General features: G+C 34.8%; 1 protein-coding gene across 12 annotated transcripts in view; it reads right to left on the bottom strand.

Moving 5' to 3' along the window:
- Positions 1-23,184, bottom strand: part of LOC145983989 (latrophilin Cirl-like) — a 310,072-nt gene that overhangs the window by 16,834 nt on the left and 270,054 nt on the right. For all 12 annotated transcript variants that reach the window (XM_083117242.1, XM_083117246.1, XM_083117241.1 and 9 more), the window contains 7 exons: positions 20,807-21,151; positions 15,518-16,177; positions 10,925-11,360; positions 7,724-7,949; positions 5,121-5,286; positions 3,759-3,973; positions 1,752-1,855 (listed from right to left, as the gene is read on the bottom strand). In XM_083117242.1, the coding sequence (XP_082973368.1) occupies positions 1,752-1,855; positions 3,759-3,973; positions 5,121-5,286; positions 7,724-7,949; positions 10,925-11,360; positions 15,518-16,177; positions 20,807-21,151 (2,152 nt within the window). The remainder of the gene's footprint in view (positions 1-1,751; positions 1,856-3,758; positions 3,974-5,120; positions 5,287-7,723; positions 7,950-10,924; positions 11,361-15,517; positions 16,178-20,806; positions 21,152-23,184) is intronic.

The following is a 23,184-nucleotide window of genomic DNA, read 5'->3' as shown; positions in this document are numbered from 1 at the left end:
TAGCAATTATATTTGAATTTTTAATCACTAGATGCATTAGTAAAATGGACCATAAACTGCATACTTTGACGTATTGAAGAAAACTTTCTTATGGGCTGTACATGAACTAATGTAAAAATCTCAATTTGTCTATTTCTCGAACAATATTTTATTGTAGATGCAACAATACCTTTATATGATCACAAAAAACAAAAACGGACTACATCCAAATTCAAGACAGTTAGTTCTTCTTGCGCAATTATGTCAAAAATACTTACTTATTATCAAGTTGCACATTGATATTTTTTATTTAGTGTTGCTTTTATGGCATTTTCAGTTAATTGCGACAATGAGGATGAGTGATTATATGAAATTGATGAAGGGACAACTCGCAAAGACCACCCATACCCTGGCCTGGATTCGAAGCCAAACAAATCCACACTGGAGGTCACCAGTAGTTTAGGAATAGGACCACACAAGCAGCAAGTGAAGTCTACTGATACCACTGCCCTTTCTATCACTTTTCCCGCACCCTTGGTTTACATCATCTTTATTTTTCGTTTTGCTAATCACATCTATCTATTTTTACACATTATATACTCTATCATGTGCACTGTGCATTCCCATTTTGCAAGCTGTGCACATGTGAGATTAAGAATAGGTAAAGAAAATAAGATTATAATGTTTTGCCCCTTAGATACTTACAATTATACAAACTTTTTCAGGTTGCAGTTCTATTTTAAATACTTACAACTAATAATTACTAATGCAAATTGCATTTGTGAATATGCATTTGTTTACAGCAAAAATGTTAATACACTCATAGACCATCTTACAAAACAAAATCATTATTCTTTCATGTTATAGATGTGGAGAAAAATAAACAGTTGGTATATGTCAACAAGCAGTCATCATCTAAGAATTCTGATTAGTGGTTTGAACGTAAGTAATCCCCTGAGACAGTGATGTTAAACATGCCCAATTTTGGAAGTTTCTTCAAGGAATCTTACAAAAAAGGTACATGAAATAAAAATATATTTGCAATAATTATTTCAAGCAAGTACGAAAAAGCTGGAAGGCAGAAAATCTAAATATATTACTTGATATTTTGACAAGAAAAGCTTTAGTGGGCAACACCTAACCTAACCTAACCTAAACATTTGGTAGAAAATCCTGACTGTGGAATATTCCGAGGTGAGAACTGTTTTCCCAACAACTGCTATCATCAATTAGATTATTACTTTTAAATATACAATACACTCCTATCGTGGAAGTTCCAACTTATTTTTTGTACTTACAGATATATATACTACAATATATAAAACAGAACTTTCAAAGTAAATCAAAACTATTGTTTGTTTGCATGCAACACTTACAAAATGGGAACTAACAAACTATTTCATTCCAATTCCATTGTACTTCTCTTGCTTCACATAGTTGATCAGGCAGTTAAAACACGTATAAGCTTGCTATTTCTAGATGCAACCTCAGGCAATGAAGTGTACTTATAGTACCAAAAGAAAAAGTGTTTCATATAACTGCAATTGTTGAAAAATTGATGTTTGCATAACTGAACTTTTACCATGAAAGTACTAACTTTACAATATGCTAGCAAACATTTAACATATATTGAAAACTACACACTGCACACATACAGTAAGAAGTATATGCTGAATATTTGCAGACATACTTCATACAGTAAATAAATTCAAAATAATAATTTGTAACTATATATTAATACATTACTTCAGGAAACCTTTGTGTAATCTTACCTGGCACTTGCAAGTCTCGAGTGTTCTTTACTTTTCATCGAAACTGATGCATTTGCATGGCGACACATCATGTAAATTGCCATGCTTAAGAAGACTAGATTAGCCTGTCAAAATAGAGAAAATAAAAGACGTAGTTAATAACTGTATAGTTATAAAAACAAATATAATAATAAGTACATAAAGGGTAAATTCATTATTATAAAATATTGTAAACCAATCAGAAACAGAAAGTATTTTTAGAAATGTATAGATGAAAGCTAGCTACCAAAAATTACAATTTACTAACATTTACATTGAAGTTTCTACATACAGCTTAGCTTCCTTCTCTTAATATTTATTGTGAAGTAGACCAGAATAAAGATAGAAAACAAAATATGTAAAAACCTTCACATGTTGACACTTCTCACAGGGAAAGGAGCATAACTCCAGCAAGATGTGTGCTGTGTGTACAAATACATTGCATGCTTGTTCTTGTTGTGTGCTTTGTTTTATACGAGGATCATTAAAAAAAAAAGTGATTACACGCTCATAAGTTTCTACTCATAATAGTCTCTGGCTGACCCAGCGAAGTTGTTTTTTGACATATTACTGAGGGACCACCTGTACTTTAGCCATTGATGACCTTCAAGCGTTGTACCCGTAGAGGATCTTTTAGCTTCTGAAACAAGTCGTAGTCACAAGAACTCATGTCCTGACTATAGAGGGGATACCTTAGTACTTTTCAATCCCACCACTTGGATCAGTTGCCCCACTGAATTTGCAACAAGGCACCTTGAGTTGTGATGTTGCACAATCAGATGTCTCACCAGAAGCTTTGGTTGTATCCAACAAATAACTGATCGAAGGCAATTCTCCAGAAAGTTACTGTAATACTCACTGTTCATGGTAATTCCCTTCAGTCATGTTTGACAAAGGAGAATGACTTAATATTTTTAGGCAACACAAAGCATCACCTTAATGTTGCTGGGGGCTTGTTGGAACTTTCACCGTCTTCGGGAATCAGTATGGCAAACCACTGAACCACTGTTGGACATGGAAGTGCCTCATCACTACAAGCTTGCACTCTGTGACACTTAACAGCACTTTTTCCATGTTCAAGTGAATTTTGATGAACACAATTTGTTCTTTTCATGACAAATTTTTTTGGAGCACACTACTCAATAAGGTTACAGTCAGTGCAGTGTTGCCACCACCTGTCAATCTGTGGAACTACGAAATGGCATGTGTACAGGTAGAAATTGTTACTACCAGTCACAAACAGTGGACATATTGTTGAGTAATCACTAGACCTCGGATTTTTAGGTTCTAAAAAGTGTGCTTTTAGGTTCCTAAAATAGGCTCTAAAAATCCCAAAATAGGTTCTAAAAGTCTTAAATTAGGCACAAAAAATCCTAAAGTAGGTTCCAAAAGAAACTTAAAATGCTTCAAAATTCCTGAAAAATACTTATTTGGGTACATCTTCAAAAACAAAATTTCAAAAGAACCGTAAGAAATTTTAATAGCTATACGTAACAACCAAATATTAATTTTCTAACCAAATTTTCATTTTCAAAATTATCCATAAATTATTGTAATCCTATATTTGTGTTGTTAGCAAAAGTTACTTGTTGATTTGAAGAATGAATTAAGTTTGCTTGATTTGCTGCACAATACCAAGGTGGGTAGTCACTGGGAATTCCTTGAATTCTGGGAATTGTCCGTGAATTATCCAGCTTTTATTAATCCAAATCTCATTGAATTTATACATATTTATAAATGATTGAATTTGCTGGATTCAAAGTAGTGAAGTTATTAATTCTACATAATTAGAGAGTAATGTAACTTGAATATTAGATTTGGAATTTACATTACAGAATTTTAGGTTTAGTTGTCTGAACCACAAACTTAGCCCTCCTGTAAACAGTCACAAATTTATGCATACATAGAAGAGATATAACTACAACTTTAGCTCCATTCCTAATCTTGACAATTCACAAACACACATACAAGTTGCAGAATATTACTTACAAGTATCACAGCAATGACTGGTCCCACAAAGCTAAATATAAAGAAGTTATCGGCCCTCAGCCAACAATAACGTTCAGTGCCATAGCTGAAGGGATCCACAACACATGACACAGCCACAATGATTAGAGGTGCGCCATATGCAAATATATAGTACCAACGAATTCGTGACTTCTCAGCTTCAAATACTTCTATCAGCATTACATAAAGCTGAAAGCCTGAAAAGAACATCAAAATTAAAATTAAAAATTGCATAATGAAACTTTTTGCACAATAAAATAGAAAACATTCAAGAATATTCATTAATATATATTACTGATTTCCGAAATAAAAGTATTTAATGGTATCTAAAGCTCAAAATTACAACTATTAACTGACTGCAAAAACCCACACACACCAACCTTTATCAGTACAATTTTTACACCACAAATTATCCTCAAGACCCCATAAAATTAAAACCATCCAATTTACGGACATTTTTGAAACTTACTTTTGCACTTCTCAGTTTCAATTACATCATTAACATGAATACTGAGAAAACAACAACATAAAATTTCAAATATCAAGGGAATCAGAATAATTATAAAATGTAAGAAATTTTGAAGGGAATGTTGAATCAGACCACAAAGATGGATTTCTTTGAAACCAAATACTTTATTTATAAAAATATGTCAAGTGGTAACTGTAGGAAAACAGTCAGCTACGTAAATCTAATAACTACATCAGAAACTCAAAACACACCATCGTAAATAAAGATTTACTTTTGGTAACAAGTCTTCTCAGTTTCCAAATGAATGACAGAAAATCTTAAGGAACATAGGCATGCTACAATTTATCATTGTAAGAGGCCATGATCGATTAAAAGAAATATTCTCATGCTGTTCCAACATGCTACTCTTCTGTTTTGCACATTGTCTTGATAGTTCATATTTCATTCTCATGGTTGGCCTTAATGGCAAAGGAATATTAAACCATGTTTGGTCCAACCTGTTACGTTTCCCACACTGGCAATTGCTCAACAGAAAAATGTCATCTGCTGGACTGGGAGGAGTGAATGGTAGGTAGAGAAGCAGCACTTCACACATGCCGTAGTTTAAAACTCACTTTTGAAAGCTCATTTTGTCCACCTTTCATAGTAGTGGCTAGTGTGCTGTGCACACATTTTGTGCATTCTCGTTTAGCTCATCTATAGAATGGCTCTCCCCAACCTGAGGTGGACAGTAGATAGGGACAATGCAGTGTGGTTTGAGCTAGAAAGGTCAATGCAGGAAGTGGAGGAACAACAATAGCGTAAACCAAATGCAGTTTAAAGGTGTCAAGTAATATGCTACAATATTATCACTGAATTATAAAATTCAACTTTACCTTCTAGGAACATCCAAGCAAAAGCACAGAGGAAGAAGAAATGTAACAATCCTGCAACAATACCACACACTATAGGTTTATCGGTTTGTCCTATTCCAGCCAAAAATAAGACTTCTGCAACTAACAAACACACACAAAGGTTCTTGTGTATAGTTGTACGATCAGACTGTAAAGAAAAGAAAATAGTAACTGCATTTTAACAAAAGTAGTTCATTTCATTACTTATTTAGTTATAATATTGTTAAACCAATATTTGCCTAGAAAGTGAGTCTAGTTTGTTTATTTATAATTTTGCCAGAAGTTTAAATAATTCAATTAGGGATGGACTGATATGAAAATTTAAACAATACCAATAACTAGTGTTTTACTAAGATGATATAAAATTGAAAATGTTCCATGAAGAAGATAAATCTTTATTTAATGTGTAACAAAGTGCCTGCAATAGTTTTTTCTTAAAAAAAGCATATTTTAACATTTATTTTAAAGAACGAATATATATGAATTATATTTTAAAGACTATTAAAATATATCTGATTGAAAAAATTATTGGTACATGTACAGTCACGGACACTTCTGGGTTGTAACAATCCCACTGATTCTCAGTGGAATCGTTACCACCCAGAAGTGTCCATGACTGTTCCAATACATCGATATTCCTATTTTGGCCAATGCCGAATTAATCTGTTTTTGTTTAGTAATAAAACAAATTTCTGAATATTTACCACAATTACATTATTGCAACACACAAAAGCTACCTCTCTCTAACTTTGTACACTCCTGTTCACATAAAGTGGCACATACTTCAACTGATCAACCCTATAAAATGTGCCACTTTATGTGAACATGAGTGTACTTCAGTTACTTTCTATCTACTGGGTTTTGGGTTAATTGTAGCAATGAGGATAAATGGTGGGGTGATTGAACTGATGATGGGAAAAATATAATTGTGTACCCATGCCTTACCAAGGATTCGAACCTGGAACATCTAGCATCATGGTGTGTTATACTGACTTCTTCACCATGGAGGCTAGCAAAAATAAAAGCTAACAGCTGCAATTATTATATTACTTGTATATCAATCAGTGTTTCTCAAACATTTCCCACTGGTAGACCACTGCCTGCAGCAACTACAAACCATGCCACAGATCAGCAGTTATTCATGGAGCACACTTTGTGAAACACCGATCTAGATATACAGTAAATATTCCCCCATCCTCATACATGAAATGTGTGTTCTTTGTATTATAAATCCTGCATTAAAATTAAATTAAATAAATGTACTAACAGTCAACATTTAGAGTGGAGTTCCACATTTTACATTCCTGGATATCTTCCTGCAATATGCATTCAATTTCCATGGTCACAAGATTAAAAATTGCAGGTTATTTTCATCTTGTTTAAACTAGTTTATGTATAGGGGGACCAAGTGTGAATATTTTTAAACTTGAGTTTTAAGTTTTGGTGATCAATTTTCCTTTGGGTTCATCACGCCATAGTCCTTCCATCTCTGTCTTAAATTCTTACAATTTAATAGTATGTACACCACTGTAAGCTCTGTCATACAACCAGAGCCAGACTGGCCCACCGGGCAAGATCCTGGTGCACCCTCTTACCATGGCATCTCCAAAAGGGTGCCAAAAAGATGGACTCGATATCTGGTACTTTTGCAAGATGAAAATTTTTATTGGTTAGAAGCATCACGAGAAACTAAAAAGTTGACCATTATTCTACATATTTTTAGACAGAGTTTTTGAATTCTAAAAGACATGAGAAACATACTTTGTATAATTGATTTGGTTACAATAATAAATTCCAGTTAAGCCAACTCTTATAAGCTTATAGATTCTCCATGAATTCATAAGAAAAGGTCTCAGTAAGTTCAAGAGTTAATGTCTAACTTAAAATTGTACGTACGCTTATTATACTCCAGTGTAACCCGAACGGTTAACTTTCTTTGTAGGGAGCTAATGATATTTTACTCAAGGCTGCCCTACCAATGAAATTCCACCACCCCATTAATGCTCTCAGTCCGGCATGGCATACAAATGTAGGAATAATATTGGAAACTAACTTTGTAAAATGTGTTTTGTAGGGCTGAGATGATACTGTTGCTGATATATCTGTATCAGCATTGGCAAGTATTGTGTTGTAGGGCTGAGATGATACTGTTGCTGATATATCTGTATCAGCATTGGCAAGTATTGTGTTGCATTTTATTTCTGGCATTTGGTCATTTGCGGGGTGTGCAAAAATGTAACACATCACTTTTACTGAGTCTAATTATCTTGGAAGTTATGCAAAATTCGAAGCTTCCATTGATTTTGTACCAAAACGTGAAAAAAAATACATAACACGTACTTTTATTTTCTGTAATTTTTTAATATTTTAAAGCAAAACTCTGGTAAATTGATGCAATTGGAATTCATAATAATAATCAATATTTTTTATTTAAATTAAATTCTTGGTATTTTTTTATTATTGGTAAAATATTAAATTATTGGTAATATTACTGATAAACTGATATGCCTACATTGGCTGACATTGATACGAGTACCAATTAATCTGTCCTATCCCCCAATAAATACAATGAATGCATTGCTTACCTTCAATCCTCTGAATAACTGGAATGTGATAATAGCTAAAACAAGACACACTATTGAGATGATACATCCCACATAGGTGATAATCTGTAAAGCCATTTGATGTGGTGGTGACAGAAAAGTACTATGGACATCCATCAACACTGCAAAATTGGTTAGATGATCACATTCACACATTGTATGGGTTTTGTTTGTTGTCTCTACATGACATCCTTCTTCAGACCATGAACTGAAAAAGACAGTAGCAATTTAAAATAGCTAAAGAGGAGAATACAGACTACAAAAACAAATGGTATATATATGTATGAACATTAATTTGGCGAAAGTTTTTTGGAAATTTCACTTGTAGTTGATGAATGAAAATATTAATTTTCTTGTTTTTACATTTGGTAATTCATAGCCTCTCTTATTGGCCCATATCATCCCAAAATGTGTGTACATGTGCACACTCATGTTCAAATAAAGTGGCACATACTTCAACTCTACAACCTTATAAAATGTGCAGGCGCGGTTGGCCCTATAGCGCACAGGATCAGTGAACCCCCAGTAATATACGATAATCACCTCGAGAATGAACAATGAACAATGTCTTTAAATTTTCACATTATTTCGCTAAAAATTCTACACAATAAGTCATGTATTTGTGCCCGTAACACGGCGAACTCTCTTGCTGAGAAGAAGAAACCGCGAATCGGCCGCCCTGATACAGACCCTCAGTTGAACCCCCACAGGACAGCTCGTGCCATTGTGAAAGCTTCGTGCGGGAGCAGAAGCGCGAGGAGGGTATAGGACAAAATACATGGGCGATGAGATTTGCAGAACCTATGTTCAACCCAACGGTCATGCGCAGTTCGTTCTCTCGCAGAAGCCGCGGGACAAGGCTCCTTTCTCGCTGCTTCCTCCCTTCCAGTGTTGCTGCGTGCGGTTCAAGTTTGAAGCGCACACATTACATATTCAATCTTCTCTTGTATCATTTTTGCACCGAACTTCTTGGAATAAATGCAAGATTGTGTCAGAGATGGATGAGTGGAAACAAATAGAAGCTGGAATTAGATGCGATGAATTAAAATAAAGGAGATACATTACCAAAATACCTTGTGCATGCATTCAGAGGTTTTTCCTTAAAGGTGGAAACACTTCGGGTTCGCGAAAGAGAAAGAATGGCGCGAAGACGTGACTCGCTGTCGCTCGGTGTCAAAGTCTCAAGTTTTTTAGTTTTTGAAGTGCTTGGATACTTGTTGGAAAGTATTAAGTGATGCTGCGAGTGAAACGAGGGATGGACTTTACCTAGGTTATGTCATTTGATGCAGTGTAGGCGTTGCTGTCCGCGCAGGTAAGAAATGACCGATAGAAATGCACATAATTAACGTAAACAAACTTCCTTGTCCACTGAAAAAAAGCGTGTGCTGGTCGACCAGCCCCAAATTTGAACAAACCTGTCGCGTATAAATGAAAGGGTCTCAGGTTCGATTTCTAGTATGCGCATGCCATTAGTTGCCATTTCCCTTTAACAAATGTAGGACCAGTTCTGATTAGTCAGCATGGACGTCCGGAAGGGGAAAAGGGGGCCGCCCCCCATGGAAATTGAATGTAAACCAAAAATTATATATTACACGCATATAATTTAATTTCAGTCACAGTAATTTTTGGTAATTATTATAAAAGCGTTGCAGTAACTTTAGACTGAAGGAGTGTTTTTTGCTCCTCGTGGGGAAAAAATATATTACTTGCCCCTACTTGAGGATGTCCATGATATTCCAACAAAACTCAACTTTTTTCATAAAGGCACAATTTATTGTAGTTTCAGCCCTAAATTTATTCGCACACCCCTACAACAAAACCTTATACTCCCAGATAAAAAGAATTCTTGACAAAGCTTTTAAACCCTCCCCCATCCTTTTGTTGGGCGAAGGAAGTATATTTTGCGGAAAGTGAATATATGTCACATCACTTCAGTGAACCCCCGGGTAAATAATGCACGAGCCGCGCCTGAAAATGTGCCACTTTATGTGAGCAGGAGTGTATACTCAATGGCAAAGATAAAGAGTAGGCAAATTGTCCAACTTGCTCATTCATTTGCTTTCTGCAATGTGAGATTCAAGAATTGAAATGGAAGCATCAATAAGGAGGGGAAACACCTCTGCTCCAGGATAAGTACAATTCTATTCCATAAAAATACATAGAATGAATAAGAAAAAAGAAAACATTATTCTATTTCTTTCTATTTGAATTGTTTTATGTTGCTTTTCTAACCCTTGGGTTAGTCCCAATGATGAGGATGAATGATGAACTGATGAAAGAGTGATGGAAAAAGCACAGTGATACATCCATGCCTTAACCAGTGTTTGAAACTGGGACCTCTGGCTTTGTAGTATGTTATGCTGATCACTCTGCCAACAAAATTAATGATGATCAATTTGCCTACTATTATATTTTCCATTGGCTTAAAAGTACAAGCACAAACACATGATGAAACCATGTTAGCAGCTGATTGAACATGTATAAGGTATATTTTCACCAAAACTAAAGAGCACAAAGTAAATACCAAAATAAGTGGGTGAATTACACAATGTAACTTGATCAGTTAAAACAGAATATTAACAACATGACTGTGCACCATTGTTAATACTGATACCGGTTAAAAACTTCAACTTCAAACTTCTTCTAAATAATATATTTGATTCAAAGATAGTAGTTAAGGAGAATTAACTCAGAAGGATCAACTTTGGTCATAACATCATTTTCTGTTTATTAGTCGAGTCAGATAAAATAAATTACGAATTAGTAATTTCTGTTCAATTCCCATGGTGGGTGATCTAAGGTTGGATATTTTCCATCCTTGTCCCCACATAAAGCGGTTCTGGGGCTCACCCAGCCTCAAATCAATAGGTACCGGGGGGGAGGGGGTAAAGGCAGCTGGAGCATGGTGCTCATCGCATCACTTCCAAAATGGCAGAGATCAAGAATGTGCCTTCGTGGCACAGTGCTATATGCTTGGGGAACTTTACCTTAATTAATAATTATTTCTGACAATAGTAGGCAACATTTATTTATTTTTCTTTTTTGAAAGGTGCATCATTCTTTCTTGAACAGACTAATTCTTCTAACTCATTCACCCCCTAGTTACCATGTTGATCACAGCAAGGAAATGTTGCAACAATATTGTATGGAACATAGTTTTTCACATGTATATTATACACCTACCTCATGGTGTAATCCCAGAAGACACAAGCAGGATTGCTAACATTTTCTGTACGTAGATGACGAAGTGATATTCGCACTGGTTCTGATAACTGGATATGGCGTCCTTTTCCCAGTGACGCAGATATCACTTTACTGTTCAATATTCGAGTAGTATTGCGAGAAGATCGTGGCCCAGAAGTAATTTCACCATTTTCACCAACAATAGTGGTAGATGAATCTTCTTCACTAAGATGAGGTGGCGGAGGCTGTAAAATTTCTTCCAATCTATCAAAGGCCACAAATACAAGACGAACTAATCCTCCTTCACTATTCTCGAGAAGAGCTCCTCTGGGCAACTGAAGCCAATCACGGCTGGCAGTCCATTGTTCCCAAGCTGCAGGTGATGGAAACTGCTCCAACCCAACACTTCTTGTCTCCAGCACTCGCACAGAGAGTACTGTCGAAGGAGATAATGAAATTAATAATAAATATTACACCTTTACAATCTATGTATTGAATCCAGAAGTGACTTAACGAGTAGTCTGGAAATGCTCACACTTGTTTTACTCCATTTAGCATTTTTTTTTGTATCTGCATTAACTGTAGAACATATTTATATTCAAAACAAAATGAAATAGTTCTAATGCACTATGTATAATTTCATGAATATATGTGATGCAGACATTTATTCTTGTGCATGTAAATCTAATATAGCTGAATATTTCTCACACTCTTTAAAAATATTTTTTGTTTCTCTTGCTATATATTTTTTTCGTTTTTCCAGTGACTAGAAATGTGAAATATTAAATTCCAAACTGTTACATCATTTTGAAACCATATCCCCCCAAATGTACTTTAAATTCTTCCAATGAAACTGTGAAACTGTGGCTGGTGTTTGCAAGTGTTTTTTTTTTTTTTTTTTTTTTTTTGCGTTCAGAATAAGTCACCTTCAGAATAATTCTCTTTCATTTAATATTACTTCCTTATCCATGTTTGTGTAGAATGGTTTAAGTATTTTTTCCAAATTATTGGTACTATATTTCTGTAGTCAAGTAATTCATTTCTTTATCACTTTTGAAGCTTAAAGTTGAAGTTTTAATAGTTAATATTTATTTTTCTTTGCAACACTTGTAATTTTTATTGATTGTAGTTTATCAATGGCACATACTTTGTATTCTCTGAATTTTACTGCTGGCAGCAGAATTTAACAAAAAACAATCATCAATAATATAATGAAAAAAGTACTGAGCAATGTGGATTGCCGACCACACATAATTCTAACTCAATAGTCTTCTTTTAGTGTATCATGTTCATTAGATATCATCCTCATTGATGTATTATTAATGTTTGTACTGAACATTATCTGTGTTATATATCAAGTATCAGATTTCATTTTGCACTGTTAAATTGCAGCCATTTTGGTATAATTTTTTTTAAAATTTTACAACTTTATCATGCCACTTTCATATCTACAGCAGTAATGCTTGGTCATAAAATGCCTAGAAATTGATTTTCCAATATGTAAAAGTTGTTCCAATACAGTAGCACACATTAGCTACTGCACACAAGTTCTCTCATAATTTCAAATACTCTTAATAAATAGAACCATATCTTTTTCATGTAACTATTGATAATATATTTTGGTATATGCATTTTGAAGTATTTTTCCATATGGTCACAAGTTTGTATTATTTTAATGGCTTTATTTCAAACACTGATACTTCAAAAATAATCCCCAAAGAATTGTCAATTCTGATGCAACTTTCAAATTATATGGGACATAAAACATCTACATTTAATCATTTCCTTGGTAGTAATCCAAATTTCTCTCATTATATATCTTCTCTATTTTTTGTTTTCAATTCTTCTGTAATTATTGAGATGCATGAATTTCACAAACATAGATGGATTCATTTTGAGGACTACCACCTGTAGTTACGCTCTTGAAATCTTTCATGAAGTAATTATTGTTTTATACCATTTATTAATTGAAGAATATTTAGAATGAGAAATTCTTTTTTCATACTATGACAAGAGATAGGTAGTATTGATTCACATGTAGTTCTTATCACTATTTTACTACATATTAATGTATTTATGAATGTAATTTTCCATTTGCTTCTTGTATTTCTTTAAAAATATATAGCTTTTATTCCAAACGCAGTAATTTCTTTATTTTCTTTGTAAGATATGTAGGTGACATGTATAGGCAGGCACACCCTAGGAAGTATGACCGATCATTCCTTAAATTTTTGTTGAAGTAATGGTTTTTCCTTCACTTTGCATGTTATAGGTATTTTCTCAAAAAAGCATACATGTAAGAAGTGTCTGCATCACCCCCATTCCACCAGCTTTTCCTTTTTATATTTTTACTTATTTACCAGTTTACCTCACTACAAAGCCACAATCTTTCAATATTTGCAATAACTTTGTTCGTTGAAAAAATATTTAATTGAAAATCAATAAAATTAAAATAATATTTTCTTTTTATCCTGGCTCAACTTGTCATCCATACCTTGCAAGTTACTGTTACTTTTATTGTTTTTCAGACAGGCAACTTTAGGAAGTCCCAAAATGAAGCTTGTAGCAATGGTAAACTTAATGATAATGAATATATTTCTGAATTTATATTTGATTTTGCTTCATTGTGTTAGCTTACCATTACAATTCTATACATATACATTTTCACTCTTTATAGTAATAACCTTACTGTTGAGATTTAAATTTCACTTCAGCACTAAAAAAAGCAAGTTTCACTGCAATGAAGATAGAAGTTAGTAACACATGATGTATAGATAAATATAAATTTCATTTTTTTATTACCACTGCTTGGCATTAATTTCACACTCTCCCTTTAGAGGTCTCCTTGATACGGTTGTAATGTTGTCATTATTTTTTAAAGTTGCCTTAGAAAAACTATTACATGATATTACTGAATAAAACTGTTTCTTAGAGAAACCATACTTGAAAAAATGTGAGGTAACTATTACTCATTATTATTTGTAATTATGGTGGAAATGGGGGGAGCCCAAATAAGTTATTGCTCATAAATCTGATATCAATCATTTGTATTCATCCACAGTTCTGATGTTTTAGCACTAGTCTACTCCTATTACATGATATTCTTGTCATCTTTTCCTTTCTCGATCAAATGTCCCACATGGCAATTCCGTGTAGCTGATGTTCAAAATTTCTTCTTGACTATTTATGCTTTTGGTGGCAATATTTTCTTCTTCATTCTGTTTCATATCTTCCAAATCAGTACTTTCTTGTGATATGCACTTTTCACTCTTCTGTAAACAATATTTCCGTGGATGTTCTTACAAACTGAGCATGCATTTTTCCATGTAAAATATAACCTTCAGTGCATGTAAATTTCTCCTGTTTATTTCCTGCATGAATCCATTCCAATAGGAAAAATTTAAACTTGATACAGATAATTCATCGACCCTCTGCAATGCTTTCAGTTGCTCTTTCTGTCATGCACTAGCACACCTTCCAATGGCAACTGCTAAAATAGCTCCATCCTAAGAGTGGTTGAATTCATTCATGGTAGAAAGTGGTGCTTGGTCTTAAAGACTGAATATATTCTATAATTCCCTTCATTTTACAGCTCCCAAATCCAGTACACATAATGGACAGTTAGCAGCATTCCTGGGAAATACTTGCATCTCATCACATAAAGGAAGGAATCTTGAGTATTCCTTACCTGAAAGGTTAAAACAATTGAACTTGTAATCTGAGAGCTCTGATAAATACTCAAAATAGAAACCGACAGCGACATTATCATACCTGCCCAAACTGTAAAGAAACTGAAAAACTACAGCAGGGTACATTTTGTATCATCGTGAATATCATACTAATAGCCAAGTCTTTACCAATGCCACCAATGACAAGTTACTAAAAATATAAAATGACAAGCTGCGATCCAAAAGGGAAAACATGGCATAAATGAATGATTATCAATGTTACTGATTATTCCCAGGAAATTAAAAAAAAACTATTATTAGTGTATTCAATTCTTCACTTACGTTAATACAAAGTTGTGCACACCATCGAGATTATTGTAAAATTTGCATTTACTGTATCTGAACATACATATATGATTGGGGAAGAAAATTACCACCATCTTTTACAAAGAACATTTACTGCAAATTTCCTACATGAGCTAAAACAATGAATCCTGTGGATGAAAGTTTGTGTATTTCAAAATAGTAAGTTATCAATGAGACCTCTGCAAGGAGTGTTGATAAATACCAAGCAATGGCAGGAAATCGCAATGGGTTCTTATTATATAACTGCAATACAACCATCATTACAATGTTACCATAGTATTACCCAAATTGTTAGTGCTGTTCCACCAGACTTTCACTTCTAATGAATGTTCCTATGTTGACACTATCACACACAAGCATGTGTGTAGTACTGCATCCCAGTTTGCAATTTTTAAACATGGAAAGAATGCTAGTGCAGTAGTATTATACGCATATATACAATAAGAGCTACAACTTTGTACATTGTAGGGGTAAAAAATTGGATAATTTAGCTATACACATTTCATACATAACCATGTACATGACATTTACAATCATTTCAAATATATTAAGTACTTACATATATTTTTTACAGTTTGATTCACGGTCTTCTCCCTGACAACTGTATCAGCAAGAAGGAAGGCATTCTCTTCTAAACCAATCAGTAAGGACGTTGCTACTCTCATTTGTTCTCTATAACTTAAGTCTCTCCAGGATGGATGCTGTGGATTGTCAAGAAGGTTACTACCAGTTCTCACTACATGTTGGAGTAATTCTGCCACTAAAGCTTCTCTCTGTCTTTGATCTGGAAATGTTTGTATGTCGACACTCATCTTCTGTGCCATTTTTTTGATAATTTTTGTTGTAGTCATCATATCACCACCGTATAAAATTTTACTGTTTGTTACTTGCGACAAATCATTTGCAATACTGATAATTGAATCACCTTCTTCCACTCTCGACTCGAGACTTGTTAGCCACACTGAACGACACTGACTTAAGTCAGGAGTAGCTGGTGTCCATGCAGCTTTGGAGTTGTCAGTTTCTGAAACACCACAGCGCCACTTTGCATATCCTGTGGCTCCACCTGGACAAGGTTGTGCGGACACTTCTCCCATCTGAGTCCAGTTCCAGTACAAGTTCCTGGCAGATGCTGGAGCACAAAACTGGACAAATTCATTATCTTGAAACCACGTTACACTGGGAGAGGGCACATATTCAAACACGGCAGTACTTGAAACTGAAATAAGAAATGTACATTGATGTATTATACTATCTGTACTAATAACAACAGAGGGAATTATTTGCAATCATAATCTTCCCTAACACAGACATAACAAATAATAAATAAATATGGTATGCAAGGAAGAAACTGTATCTATTTACAATTTGAAAATTTACCAAGCTAGTTGAGCTTGAGTCATTGTACATCTGTCCTTATCTATTTATATGAATGCAAGGGTGATGCCAGGAGGGTGCAAAGGGGTAATTGCGCAGCCCCTAATTTTCTTCCCCACCCCCTATTGAAAACCTATGTTTAAAAAATTAACTCTTACAGTGTCATATGTTGTCGTCACATTGAGCACCCGAATGTTAGGTATTGTAGTGAGATCGATGTTATTGTATACAACAGCCAAGCATTGAGAGAGAATCTGCATATATTTGTGTGTACTGTTGGTAGTTTCTATAAAGATCAAAGGCCGTTGTCATTTCTTTAGTCATATTGTTGTTAAGAACTGTTTCTTCTTTTGTATTTTGTTTTAAGCGACCTGTTTGTGTTTTTCGATATTTGCTACAGCTCAGCGAGTTCATTTTTTGGCATTGTTGTTAAACAGTTTTATTGTCCGCCTACTTGTTCAAGAAATCATCAGGTCATGCTCGGGAAATTATTTAACGTGAGTTGTATCGTGACGGGTAGTTTACCTGTTAATACGTTTTAGACGTTCCACCTAACATGTTTAGTAGAACATTTCAGACTTTGTCGAGGAGCCCAAAGTTCGCGAAAAAATGTTACAGTTCATTGATGGGGATTGTGCGGCAGAAGGGGATTTTATTGAAGATGAAGTTGCCTTGCACTTCGTGTTTTGTTCTGACAACGCAGCATCTGGGGCAGGTGGAAGATAGCCAGTGGTGCAATCACAGAGGGCATTACCCCCCCCCCACTTTAGTTGGAAATCAATTCTAGGGGGGGAGCAAACATTGAAGTAAAAAAAATGCAAGGCTAACAATCTAAGAGTAGCAGGACAAAATGATGTATTTCTTTACTTTTTCTTCCAGACGGCCAAGGACACCTGCAAGGGGGAGGAGGCAATTGCCATCCTCAATTTTAAAATTTTATGCAAAAAAATATAATAATAATAATATTAATCCTATTTTTTTTTCATAAAAGTTCAGAGCCGTAGCTACGGGGCGGCGAACAATCCAAATTAAAATGTTTTAAAAGAGAGTATGTGGAGCCCTATTAAATTAATATTGTTTTCAGTTTCCAATAATTTGATTTTTTTTTCGCGTGCGCGAGGGAAGCAAGTAATATCATTCTTTTCTGTAATGCATTGTAAATTGCTGGGTAGGGAAGTAAGACCAACTACCTACTTCAGACTGTTATAGTTAAGCAGTTTGGTTTTAAAATGAATGAACAATTGTTTGGATGATAAGGAGCACACATATTTCAGAGATTTATATCACTTTTGCTGTTAGTTTGTTATGAAGTGGTATTTGATTATGTAATGCATTTAAATAATATGTTATTACACACACACACACACACACACACACACACACACAGAGAGAGAGAGAGATATATATATATTGGCACGTTTAGCCTGGTACTTGCCCTCCCCCCCCCCCCCACACACACAAAAATTTGGGGTTGCGCCTCTGCTAAAACATGCATGCATATTTCATGCTTTCTTTATTTTCAGCATCGCACCCCCTCAGCACCCCCAGATGATTAATCCTGGTGCCGCCACTGTATGAATGAATAAAATATTCTTACACATGGCATTTTATACACAATCTAGATAATGATTTGAAATGTGTTCACATTTAGTTGCAAAATGGTTAATAAGCAATAAATAGTTTCAATTTCTTAATTTCAAGAAACAAAAATGCTGAACCTTAACACATTTAGCAGCAACTGATCATATCAGTGCGTATTGTGCAATTTTTAGCGAGATTAAATTGATTTGTATTGAAGTGGTAAATGTAGTTTATAGCACAGGTGAAGATATTTTCCTGTCATCTGTTTTTCTTTTATGTGAATATCATAAATAAAATTATTATTAATAATAATAATAATACATGAAAAAATGTTCAAATAGCAAGTTCTAGATTCAAGGGAAACCCAAAATTTTTTTAAAGAGTTTTTCAATTAAATTTCCCTTGACATACTGTATTCTGTGATGATATTCTTGGCTTAATGCAATTCATAATTTCACCCATAGGTGGTCAGATTGATGTAGCCAATTTAGCAATGGCTAATAGACTGTGTTAGTGTACAAAACAATAGTGTCCACCAAATATTTCTCTTTTGTGCTCATGTGCAGATAGGCATGGAGCCCTTGCTCAGGTGGATGATAAATTTAATTTCACATTGTATACTATGGAACATCCTGTTCGTGACAGATGGCAGAATGGCTGCAAGTGCAAGAATCATGTATTTACTGGCAAGATGACTCAACACACAAACAGAGAAGACAACTATGTGGGAAAATAGTGCAAATATGTGTACTTCACACATGTAAGATCTTTAGTAACAATAATGTACAAAAAATTGCATTGGGAACTTTACTTTGTAACTCTTTGTACTTAAAGAACAGGGTGGCCAATCTAGGACCATGATAAAATTCAAGTATAATTCCCAGTTTTCAAGGCAAAATTTCCAAAAATTCTAGGGAACAAGTAGATGTTATCTCTATTAACCCTGATGCAGTAGCGGCTTCTGCCTATTCGCACGTGCACACCCAAATAAATCTCTAATGCAAATCATTATTATTATTATTATACTTATTTATTGAACTCTCTCTCCTTCGAAACATCAAGTGTTCCCATGCCGCTCCACCAAGAGAGATGGTGGAGAAGCCTGCGATCAGTGATATGACTCGCATAGACCAGGCCACGATCGGGGTTGAACACAATGGTAGTTTCGCTCCCTATGACGCTGTTGCAGCAGTCGCGTAGAGGAAGCTGAATGGGTGTTTTGGCTTGTGAGGGGAGGTTGCATCATTTAGAAAGGCCGAGAATGAAGCGATCTGGGTGCGAGCAAAGGTAGTGTTGCAAACCCATTCCATTGGAGATTGTGTGACAGAGTCGATGCAACCCATACATCATTGCAAATTGAGGGATTTTTTTATGAAAGGGAATGTCGATGGTATATTGTCCCGAGCATAACAGGGAAAGAAAAGGAGAAGGGCAACTGAAACCAAAATGGGTGTTTTAAGCATGCCTTTGCTTCGTGCATCTTGGTCAAAATAAACAGTCTCTGTGGTGCAGTAGCCGAATTATCAATCTGCGGGGAGATTGATAATGCATCAAATAGTCAGCTGTTTTGCATTGTGTGGCTGTTACTGCGTTACAAAATTGTTTACCGCTGTCAAAAGGTCGTTCCTGTTTCAGTGCAAAGTGTTTGATTTTATGATGAATAGGGAAACTGTACATAGCGAAAGCAGATTTAATATTTAACGTTATTGAATTTTTAGAGGGACGTTAGCCAAAAAGCCTTTAGCAACTGCAGTAATATATGGATACACCGGAAGAGAAGGAAAATTCTGAAGTGTGAACTTAGTGAGTACTGTTATTTGCTTTAACATTTATTATTATCTTGATTTTGCTTCATTTGCTTGGTTTGATCAGTCTGTCATTAGAAATAAACAACAGCTAGATAGATTACAACTGATGTAGTAGTTGGATCGGCTTCTTTGGTGTACGCCATTGTTATTATTCTCCTTGTTCATTAATATCAGCAGAGCGGGAGAGAGAGTTTTTATGAAATATTTTGCAAATCAACAATAGTATTCATATTGTAGATCAGTATTTCTATGTTTTGAGTGATTTTGTCAGGCTATCGAATGGTGAATTACATATTGCACAATAACATCGCTCTTCTCATGATTGGCTGGATAATTTCCGAAATATTTGAAATTTGTAAAAAAATCAAGTGTTAAAAAAAATCATGAAATACGTATAACTCTGTCATAGCCTCATTTTCACTGCAAGATGAACAAAACTTGGGTTGCCAATATATTAAGCTTCATTATGTACGCAAAAACAGGTGTGAGTATTTCACAGGGGTGGTATAACACTTCTGGACGATAGACTGACGTGCACACCCATAGAGCCAGACCATGAGCCGCCACTGCCGTGATGTATTACCTCTCACCATGCACACACGAAAATGGTATATATATGTATGTATTTAAAATATTTAATTTGAGGTATGGAATTTACATTTGTCATTTCACATATTCAGACTCAAAATACATCTACAAACACTAGTCACAAATGTTATGGGATATATTAATCTATGAAAATTGTTAATTGTACAAGAATGTCAAACTCAAATTTACCTAATCAACTTCAAGGTATCTTATCTTGTAATAATCTTCCTTCTGTCAAAGTAAACGGATTGAGAAAATTCTGTTTTAAATTCCATGCAGCTTTCTTTTCTTTTCCTTCCTCGATAAAAATAAAATCTAAACAGTGAAAAACTTGCCTCAAGGCATTTATAACTACGTGTAAATTCAATGGGATTTGGATTAGTAAAGTTGCAATGTTTAACGGCTACAGTGAAAAATTCATGCAGAATTCCCGGAGCCAATAATTTATGCATAATTCCTGGAATTCCACCCCGAAGAAAGATTTATTTCCTTACCTGTTGAAGTTTTTCTTGTGGACTTTCTTGTAGTGGTGCTAGTGGATGGAGTAGTTGTGGCTTCTGAAATTACAACCTCAGCAGGTTCTTCAGTAGCAATATCCGATGATTCACCTTTGCTCTCTACCACGTTCGGATGTGCTGGAACTACCTTTGTAGTTGTAGGCAGAGATGACGTAGTGGGCCTACTGGTAGTTGCCGTAGTGGTAGTTGTGGCAGGCTCCGAAGTACTAGGTAATTTTTGGACTGGCCGTAAAGTAGGTAATTTGGAAGTACTCCAGACACTTGGCTGAGATGTTATGAGCCAAGGTGGGCTTGGCCTGCTTGTGGTGGTAGTGGTGGCAGCTGCAACACAAAACCCACATGAAAGTATGCTCGTGTGAATGTTCATTATCAGTATAGAACTAAGTGACTCTGACTTGCAAGATATCTCTCTACATGTGGACATAATATTATGGATCTACCTGGTTGGCAACGGATTTACATATGCAGTGAAACCAGACATGTGCGCACATACACACTTCTTGCTCATATCTCAAATTTCATATTCACAAAAGTATGTACAGTTGTACACAAAATGCACATGTAGAATTGTCCAAAGCTATCTTTTTTTACATACAGGGTTTGTTCAGTTTTATTTATGTTTTTACTTCAAATCCCTGAACACATGGTGTAAAACAAGGGGGAATAAACGTATGAGTTGAGTAATTGACTCATCATTGTGGGAAAGGCCAATGCCAATATTAAAAATAAAAACAAACATGATACAGAGTTTGAGAGGAACGGTGATGGAAGGAAAATTGTCAGAATGTTTGACTGCAAGATGCAACATGCATAGTTTAAGTAGTCAAAACTACTCAGAGATATCATGGCTAATATGGAAAGCCATAATGTCATGTAGGCCACAGGAAAAAATCAATTTTCACAACAATTCAAATGTGTAAATAGATTCATATGATAATGAAGGTAAATCTGGATATGTTTCAAATGACTAGTTTGATTGGGTAAATATCAAAGGTTTTTTTAGGGGTTTTGGATGTTGAAAATTTAGGTGCAACTTGGATTAGATATATGTATACATATACCATGGCATTAGTGTAATACAGAATGGAGAATTTGCCAATTTCAATAATCAAATTTTTCCTAGATGTTTTACCGAAATACCAGTATTGATAAAAATCACCCTTAACAAAATTTTACTGTACGGTATTGCTAAATAAAGTACCAGTATTACCAGTATGTACATCTGTGCACCTTAAATTAGAAGTATTTCTTTCTCCTCAAAAGCTGAAGCAATATTTAAGGTGTGCCTTAAGTTCGATGGCATCTTGACTCACAAGAAAAGTGGTACTTGTGCAGGAATGGAGATCTATAGATCAAGATACAAATTTTCAAGTAATACTATACAATGTCTAATGAAGTTTTCCTTCTCTCCTACATTAAAATTCGATAAAGTGAAAATTCCCATATTAAATTTTATGAAAGTATATGAGTGTTATGTGATCCAAAAATGTTACTCAAGAGCATCATCAACAATTGACTCCATTCTTCAATATATCTACATATGGAATATTCTGAGTTCATATTACTTTCATAATAGAATTGGAGCATGGTAGGAACCTGCTTGTATGGGTTAAAAACTGCATACAATTAAGTGTTATCACAACTGCCCTAAAAACATGAAGAAAATAACAGAAAAACAGTAGCCTTAGAAAAGTTCACTTTTCTTTCAAATCATGTCACAAACAAATCCCCCCCCCCCAACCTCTTTGCTTACTATTTTCTTAAATTAATTCTCTCTTGCTGCACCTCCTGGGTGAGCTATGTGACCAACTGACGAGTAGACATTAAATTTATTTTGTTGAAATGTGGCAGATTATGTCACATTTCAGTCTCAGTTCCAAAAAACAATCAAACATTTCATCAGTTTTCCATGTATGCTTTACAAATTACAAGAGGGCTGTTCCCTTGATCATATAAGGTAACAATTCAATGGTTTCAGTCATTACATTTTCTTTGATGAATCTATGTTTCAGTCTTAGTGAACAAATGTGTTTTCATAATTTGACACATAAGAGAAAAGTGAAATATTGCATATGGAGAAAACTGCATATTGGAAATCACTATGTGGCGAGCATTAAGGTAGGGAGGGCGATGATTGAAAGTACATTCATATTTGTAAAATTTATACGATAAGCACATGCTTGTAAATGCTTTCTACTGGAGTTATGACAATAAGGTAACGAACATAGGCAGTAACAATACAAAGGAAACTGTATGGGAAGAATCAAGGATAGCATTTGTATCTCCAATGCAATTATTTTGGTGTCATTTCTTGCCACACACATTGTGGAGGCAACATTTTTTCCTGCTCGAAT

This window comes from Lepisma saccharinum, chromosome 2 (genome assembly GCF_977018435.1).
Source record: "Lepisma saccharinum chromosome 2, izLepSacc3.1, whole genome shotgun sequence".
NCBI classification, from domain to species: Eukaryota; Metazoa; Arthropoda; class Insecta; order Zygentoma; family Lepismatidae; genus Lepisma; species Lepisma saccharinum.
The sequence above is the reverse complement of the archived record's forward strand: the minus strand, read 5'-3'. Positions and strand labels throughout refer to the sequence as shown.